At 38.8% G+C, this 8814-nt stretch overlaps 1 protein-coding gene across 1 annotated transcript; it reads right to left on the bottom strand.

The window, feature by feature from the left end:
* Positions 1-5470: 5470 nt before the first annotated feature.
* LOC147881348 (transcription factor HHO2-like) lies at positions 5471-7652 on the bottom strand. Its single transcript, XM_087370205.1, has 5 exons — positions 7287-7652; positions 6883-7160; positions 6410-6785; positions 6242-6318; positions 5471-6139 (listed from the first exon to the last, which is right to left on the bottom strand). Exons 1-5 carry the CDS (start codon positions 7510-7512, stop codon positions 5552-5554), a joined length of 1545 nt encoding a protein of 514 aa, XP_087226331.1. The 5' UTR covers positions 7513-7652; the 3' UTR covers positions 5471-5551.
* Positions 7653-8814: the final 1162 nt, after the last annotated feature.

The raw sequence follows: 8814 nt of genomic DNA, 5'->3' as shown, positions 1-8814 counted from the left end.
CTTTATTGAAGAAGATTATCAAGTCTTAGGTGAACATACGATGATGATATAGGAGATCAACTCGGTATAGAGTTTGGGCATAGACTTGTTTGGCACGCAAGACTTGCTCAGGATGAAGCCGTTGATGTAAATGCTCTTCATTGATTTTTTTCATCTCAAACTTGGCCATGAATATATGAGCTTCAAACTTCATGTACATGCTCTTGTACTTTTGTTCTTTCAAAGGATCAAAATGTATGAAAAGAAAATTTTTTTGTCATTGGAAAAAACAATCTTTAAAGGTCGGTATGGGGAAAAACACTCTCTGTCACAACATCGATATAGGAAGTGTTTCAGAGTCACTATATAATGACCTTTTACAAGTATGGCTAATGTCGCTATATACCAATGTTTTATAAACGTTGCTATATAGCGACCTTTATAAAACGTTGGTATATAGCGATGCATTTTTAAACCCGCTTTGCTTACCGACGATTAGCACCCTGCGTCGGCTAAATGTTGGCATTTAACCGATGGAATAAGGCCCATGTGTAGTAGTGATATTTTTACACAGGACAAGTGAAAACCAGCTAAGATATACACCATTTTAGGACTAATTATTGCTAGGGTTGGGGACCCATTGTGAAATCCTACAAAGAAAACCCCACTGATGGACAAAGTAAGACCACCCTCCAAAAATATATCAATGAAGGTGTGAACCACTTGTGGAGTTGGAGAATGACTCTGCATGGTGTAGAAATGGGTGTATCAAGAACACCATCACTAAGAAGTGTAGTCCCTTTAGCTAGGTCCTAGCATCTCTACCAAATGAAGAAGTGTAAAAAACATGTGCAAATTCATTGCACATTTGAAAGAAGCATATGCAAAGTTGAAGGCAGCTCCAAACCATTCATAGATTTCTAGCTAGATCCATATGCATTTATTTCAACCACGGTTTACAAGCAACTCCATAATTTTAAATGGAGTTGCAAGAAGTTATAGACCCCTCATGTCAACTTTGGATTTACAAGAGGATCCATACCATTCATCGATTTAGTTGTAGCTCAATACCAATTTTTTGGCATCACCGCACATCGAGAAAGAACATGTGGATTGACCACACATCATAAAAAGAGGACGAGAAATGTAGGTCGATGGCCATGACCATGGCACAAAGAGATGTTTCATGATGAAAATAAATGCAAAATAATCAAACATTGGTCGAGCAAATAAAGAGGGGACTTTTAGAGGTGCTAGTTCCCTACTGCCTTATGGCTAGAGATTTTGACTTTCAAACAACAATTAACCACTATAAACAAATAATACCTCTTATCAACTACACAATGATGGTAAGGTTTTTCTACACCCCTCTCAGTAATTCTATAATGAAACATGTTGATATACTGATAATTGATATTTTCTCATGTACATTTGGAACTGTCAACATATTTAACCACATAAGGTAGCCTCAATTTAGGATCGATGTAGTTTTCAAAGATTGTTTTTATTGCAAACACAAAGATTTTTTTTCATTACAATGTATATTTATCATGTATAATTAGAAGTATCTGTCAATATTTAACCACATAAGGTATTTCAATTCAGGATCAATGTAGTTTTCAAAGATTGCTTTCATTTCAAACACAATATTTGCTAGAATACTTGCAAATGGATTTTTTTTAAACTTATGATTTTAATTCATAGTAGAATGATACATTTTATGAGCTATTTTCATAGTTTATTAAGAGATTATTTGTACACATGTTTTGAGCTTATTTTTCAAAATTTGAAAGGTGTATAAAACAATCATTTTTCAACAATTAAGATGTTGGCTTTTAGTTACTTTGGTGACAAAAAGACGATTCTTTGGCATTTTCGAAGGGGACATAGGTTCACAATTACCTAAATAATCAGCAATAGTATTTGTTCTCATTAGCTACAATGGGTCAAAAATGATGCACACCTTATGTTCACACTTATTTCTTTGTATTCACAATGTTATAGTGAGGTTATAGTTCATTCCCACTCTAGAGGAAAATGGGTGTGATTTTTTGGTGAGCTTTTTGTCATGAGCTTTTTTTCAATTTTCATGAATATTGTGAGCTTTTCATTCACCTGAGAGAGAGAGAGGGGGAGGGGGGGGTTCATGGAGTGGGGTGGGTGGAAAGTTTGGGTTATGGTTGCAGTTAAGAGGAGAGAGGGGGGGGAGGGGAGATAAAGGAAAAGGGGAGGGATGGTCGCATGGGTAAAGTGGCATGGAGAAGGGAGGGGAGGGGAGTTGGAACATATATTCGTTATCATAGTTAGAGGGGGAACTTATAAGGTATGCAAAGAGGAGTGCAAGGAGGAGAGAGAGGATGAGGAATGTGAAACTTATGTTCATCTACTAAATGTAAAGGGGAAGGGAGAGCATATGGGAAATTTGTTCATTTTCAAAGTGTATAATTTGATAGATTTGACCTCATATTTGGATTCCTCATCGAATTCTGGTCATTTTGAGTACCAACATGACCATATTCCGATAAAAATTGGAAAAATGGTGTTTTTGTCATGAATTCATTTTGGCCTGTTTTGGGCCTATTTTGAGTCTGCGCTAGCGCAGACTCAAAATAGGCCCAAAACAGGCCAAAATGACAAAAACACCATTTTTTCAATTTCTATCGGAATATGGTCATGTTGGTACTCAAAATGACCGGAATTCAACGAGGAATCCAAATGTGAGGTCAAAAGTTTCAAATTATACACTTTTAAAATGAACATATCTCCCATAGTTCCTCCCTTCTACTTTGAATATGGACATATCTTCCATAATTTTTTGCCTCCTGCTGCCACTCATATCCACCCCCCCCTTGTGCATAGTATACACTCTTCCACCCCTTCCACATGCTATGAAAATGAACATATCCTATATCCTCTCCCCCTCTTTCTAACCTCCCTAGCTTTCTTATAACAAAAACATGTATGGATTTCTAAAAAAAGCTCGCAAAAACAAAGGAAATGGTAAAAAAGCTCACATTAAAAAGCTCGCCAAAAGAATTTTCCCAAGGAAAATGAAGGTAACAAAGCTTCTGTGATCGACTAACATGCCTTGGCCTCTAAAGGGCACATAGAGGGATCCATGGATGGGGCCAATTTGTTCAAGCCAATGCTTGCAAGAGGGAAGCAAGAGGACACTTAAGATGCATAGGAGACACTACTTTGGAAGTATGTGTGTAGAAATATGCAACATTCCAAAGACCTTTCGACATGTGAGCAACTTGAAGTTCTGATTTCAGCACTCTCTGAGCTCTCTATTGCTTTGTTGTTCAAGTTCTTTATATATCTAGGACCTAGTCCATAAAAAGAAAAGTCGGCCTCTCTTTAACCTACATGTGTATGTTGAAATCCTTAGACTACCAATGATTCAAGGGCCTTAGAATACTTACTTTTCATATTATTTTTTCCTATTTAGTATGAAAGCTCATTTTGTTAGACAAGTATTCCATCTTCCATGTCCTTACACATGCCACTTCTTAGCTATATGGAGAAAAACACCTTGGCTACATGTACTACTAGTGATATTCATTTGTCTTTTGGATTCAATAACAAAAATAGAAACTACAAATAAGAATTAATATGTTTTATTAGATAATTTATGCTCTTATTATAACTCATCTTTCTGGCCCCTCATTAGTAAATAGATATATTTTTGAGATCTAATTAACTAGGTAAAGTAGAAGAGAAAGTCGAGCAAAAAAAAGAGCTAGAGATATACATAAAAACAAAAGCTAGTGAGAGAGGGACACACTCCCTCATATTATAAATAAATGGAGTTTTATAACGTTCTTATTTCTTTAAGGGTAAGAGCTTGCTATTAATCAACTGAGAATCAACTACATATGTAGAGTTCCATTTTCACAATACATTCAGGCTTAAATCCTATGATGGTGAGCAAGCATTGGGGCATCAAAAGAAATGGTCATGGCATATGCAAAATAGAAGGACAATACCACTATATATTAAAGGTTATAGTGATGATTACTTCCATGTTATCGAAGAGAGAACTCACAATTTCATACAAGGCTTCAATTTTCATAAAGTGCTCACTAATCTTTATTTACTATGAATAATAAAAGCACTACCCTTCATATTTATAGAGAGGATCAAGTTCGATGGACCTTGTGTCGCATCCAATATCTAAAAATTTCCTACTTCATTTGTACCACCTTTTTTAAAATACTAAAATTATAAAAAATTGCAATAATATTCCAAATTGATAGCATTTATGTGCTCCATAATATATATACTATAGGACATCAGATTCAATCAAGAAATAAATGCGAAACTTTAGATGCAAGCTAGTGTCTTATGATTATAATATAATACAAAATATTTTTCTTCTCAAAAAAATAATAATAATGCAAGAAGATGTAGGCTTGTCAAGAAATGCAACCAAGTGATTTTAAGGTTACTTGCTCCATAGTATATATATGTATCTATGTACACACACACACACACACACACACACACACACACACACACACACACACACACACACACACACACACACACACACACACACACACACACACACACACACACACACATACAAGAATGACAAAAACAAAACTATTAACTTAAAGGAATGAAACTAAGATATTTTACACAATGGCCATTTTTATGTAGTATATTTTTGTTTTTTAAAGGCTTTAAAAGAAATTTATAATCTATTCGAGATACTTATTAAATAATCATGTATTTATAAACTAATATGGTGTTCATTCTTTTATTTGTTTTTTTAAGCAATATGTTTTTCCTTTTATTTGAATGGTCATTTTTATTTATATGTTTTTCTATTCTTTTTTTTTAAACTAATATATCAAAACATTATAAAAAGAAAATTCTAACACCATGTCAACCTTTCAAATTTTAACACCATATCCATTGAGGCTTTTGTATTCCTTTTTTCCTTTCTCACTCTCAAAATCCAAAAAACTTACCATATTTTCATTGGATTATTTCATATATGTTGTTTTACTATTATTTCCTGCAAGTTTCATGCCTATCCTTAAATTTTAAAAACGTCACATAGTGTGCAACATATATATAGCATGTCTTTCTTAAATGCAATCATGATTGTAGATTTTAGACTTTAGCTTGCATTTCAGAACCTAAATTACTTTCAATTTTTTCGTTTACAATGGTGTAAAAAATACATCTTTTTATGGTGGATCTCATCATAAACCACTATTAATTAGTAAAGCTTTTAATGAAAGGGAGATAAGGAAACTAAGCATTTTAAAGTAATTTAAAACGCTAATGCTTTAAAAAGTGAGGTTGAAGAAAGAGGAAGGAAAGAAAAAAAAAAAAAAAGGCCCTTGAGGAGAGCTAAGGCAAAGGTGAAGCTTCAATGAGATCAGAGAACTAAAATCCCCACCATACGTGGAATTTGCCGCTTTACCATCTTTCTGCCAGTCATCAGTCACCAGTTACTTTCTCAGCTCTAGTCATCAGTCATCAGTTTCTTTCTCAGTTCTAGCAAATCGGTTATTTCTCATCTCCTTAAATTTGCTCTCTGCAGTTTGCAAGCCTCCTATTGGACACAACTATCCTCGGAAAGGTGCAGCTGCACTTTCAGGAAGCTTAAGCCCCGTTCGTTAACTGTCCTAACTCGGATGCCGTCTTCTGCATAGCCTGGCCCGGTCGGTGCAGAACTACACCATCGTGACCATCCTTTTTCTTTGTCGTTGCTATCAGCATGCTGGGTTTCCGTCTCTAACTTGGGCGAACAATCTTGGAATCTCTCGAGGTGGTCCTCTGCCTCCTCGACTCCATCGGACCTGCCGTCTTCTTCTACAACCTCAGCTCCATCAGCTGCTGGATCGATACGCTTAGACTGCGATGGTACATTAGGACGGACAACATGAGACTGTCTCACTTGCTGGTCGAACTTCGCATATGGAGGGTTTTTTTTGGACAATAAATCTTCACGAAGAAGGGCTTGTCCGGCAACCTCGGAGTTCCGAATTGCGTCGTACAGCCCTGAAGCGTGTTGGGAAGCAGATTCCAAGTTTCCATACTCAGGAGCCATCCATATCCGCCCAAAAACACGAAAAGCATGTCCTTGATCTAGGTCCGTCTGTGAAGTCTGATTCGGTCTGCGTATGTGCAATCGAAATTTCTGGCAAGCCAAATCGCGTGTGTAAGCACGAATTTGGAGGATTTTACAAGTGCTGAACCGACAGCAAGATAACGGCTCGCTAAGTCCTACGTTTGGGCTTACCTGCAGGTGGCTCTTTACCTCGTCGTTTGTGAGGCCTTCCACATTCATCAGCTCTCGAATTTGCTTGGGGGTCGCCACTGTTCAAGAGCAAAACGAAGTGGCTTTATCATCACCCGCGGAAAAGTAGTTTTCGTAAACACATGAAATGTCACTTACGGAAGTCCTAACCTTGCGAGCCGCCTAGTTCTTGCAGAGCGTTCAGGAAGCGTTGATGAAGTTCAGGAGACCAACATCTTCTGGGCTTAATGCTGTTCCGTGTTGCTCCACCTAGTTGCTTCGGCTCCTCTCCTTTAAGATAAATCACGTCGCTTGCCTCAGTCACACTTGATCGCTCCTTGGACGATATTGCATATTCGTAGATCCCTCTATGTAAAGACTCTTTGCTAGCGTGGTCTTCACTCCCGTGCTGGATATAAGCGGCTGAGTTCTTTCCGTCATTTGGGGTTGCAAAAATTTTCGAATGGTCCCCGCAGTACTTGGACTCTACTACTCTTGGTTTAATGAACTCCTGGAGTTGGAAGCTTCTTTTCCAGGGCGTGTCTTTCTAGAGAATAAGGGTAGATGTTAGCTTCATATTGGAAAAGAAATACACAGACCTAGGGCTGAAGTCTTTGAACAGCCTCAGGACTTTGATGACTTACTGCGGCACTCGTGTGCAATTCCGAGCCTTGTTTCTTGCGCATTTCGGAGTCGTGATTGAAGAGCCATTTTGTAGAACGCTTAATGTGTTGTTCGTTTTGGTCATCACGCTCATCATCCTGGCCGTTCCATTTTCTTTTCAGATGCGCAGACTCTCCTAGCACGGGAAGATTTCTCCTGGAATTGTAGTGAACATTGTGGTTGCAAAGATACGGAGGATTAGGTGTATTGAGCTTAGATCCCAGAGGATCATCCAGGACCTCCGTTGAAGCTTCAATGGCTGAGCAACCTCGGAAAATGCAACTTATCAGAGCACAAAACGAAGCATGCAAGACACAAGAGATGGCTATATAGAAGATAGAGTAAGTGGGTACTGAAGGACGCGATCTTGAGATGACTAACTCACCATCGTCGAGAAGCTGCATGCAGAAAGGAAGCTCTCGCTTGAAAGCCTCGATTTTCTGGCGCTCGTCCTGAAGGGCTCTGCGGTGAAGCCAAAGCGCATGAAGATCGGATAGTCCGGAGGCTTCAACCAGGTCGGACTTGGCAAAGATCAGCGGGGGAGAGTATGCTGCAGGGCTAGCTGGGTGACGGCCAAGGGAGAGGTCTACGGCAATACGTGTTGGGGGCATGCTGGAAGTAGTCGGTGATAGTGAAAAAGAAGCAGGAGAATAGTGAGATAAAGCATTGAGGACATTGAGGAGGAGGAGGTAGGTGATTATATATGCTACAAGCAAGAAGGTGCGAATTATATTGAAGGCGAGAGTGAGTGAGAGGGAGAGACACAGAGAGAGAGAGAGAGAGAGAGAGAGGATGTGTAGTGTTTGTGGGCAGTTGCTGATACTTTCCTTCTTCACAAGGAGAGGTGTATAGTGTTTGTGGACAGTTGCTGATACTTTTCCTTCTTCACAAGGAGACGTAGCAAAACCCCAGATGACGATCAGCCACTACATCAATTATAGACTCCCAGACGCTATCATCGGAACATAGTCCCCCGCACGAGGAACAGAGAGAGAGAGAGAGAGAGAGAGAGAGAGAGAGAACGGCCTTTAACAGCATGATATCTGTCAAATTCCCTCGTGCAAATTGACGGGCTAACAGATTCTGTAGGAGGAGAGGAGAAAAATGTAGCATCTAGATAGGCAGAGAGAGACAACAGACAGCCATTGGCAGCTTGTGGTTGCCTGTAGCAGTACACACGGGCCACTAGATATCTATTCACACAGAGAGACAGACAAAGAGAGAGAGGGGGGGAGAGAGATACTGACTTGTTTGACTAAGTTCTTTCCCGAGGATATAATATTACACGATATTTCATTTCCAATTTCAAAAGTTTCCCTACGCAAAGCTGAATTCTACAACTATCTTTTAAGCTTCCCGTTTTTCAAAAAGGAAAAATTGCACCCCCCTTTTTTGCTTCCACAAGTAACCCATTCACCTCCCTTGCTTCCACCCTCTCTTTCCCTCACATGGTGAGGTCCCACCCTCCCTCGAATCTCCAATACGGTTCAACATCAAGAACTAGCTCCGGCGCCCATCAAAACCAAGACCAACACATTGCCTTTCCCATTAGCAACCCAAGTCCTACTAGTCATACTAACACTCGGACGGCTTTGTTTGAAAAACAATCTCTAATGTCTAGGTCTTGAGGGCCCTCTAGTCGCACCCACTTCCAAAACCCATCATGAGTGTCACAAAATACACCTAATGAGGGCCCATGGTTTGGAGATTTTACTGTTGTACTACTCATAAACATTCCAATAATCCCACTTTACTATTCTATGACTTTTGTAACTCAACTAAGCTAAGTATCGAAACATTCTAATAATCGAACTCACAAGCTTCCAAATATCAAGAATGACATGTATAGATCAAAAATAATTATTTTAACAACATTAAGAAACTCATTTTGATGTTGTTTTGAAAAATTCTCA

The sequence above is a fragment of the Dipteris shenzhenensis genome, chromosome 31 (assembly GCF_047967505.1).
Source record: "Dipteris shenzhenensis isolate YYH24624 ecotype China chromosome 31, Dip_SZ_1.0, whole genome shotgun sequence".
Classification (NCBI taxonomy): Eukaryota; Viridiplantae; Streptophyta; class Polypodiopsida; order Gleicheniales; family Dipteridaceae; genus Dipteris; species Dipteris shenzhenensis.
This window is presented reverse-complemented; position numbering and strand designations above follow the sequence as displayed.

Coding starts and splice junctions, on each gene's coding strand:
- LOC147881348 (XM_087370205.1), bottom strand. CDS start 7,512: ATGCCCCCAACACGTATTGCCGTAGACCTCTCCCTTGGCCGTCACCCA. Junction 7,161..7,286: donor CATGCAGCTTCTCGACGATG/GTGAGTTAGTCA, acceptor GAGGTTGCTCAG/CCATTGAAGCTTCAACGGAG. Junction 6,140..6,241: donor AGGTAAAGAGCCACCTGCAG/GTAAGCCCAAAC, acceptor TTGGCTTGCCAG/AAATTTCGATTGCACATACG.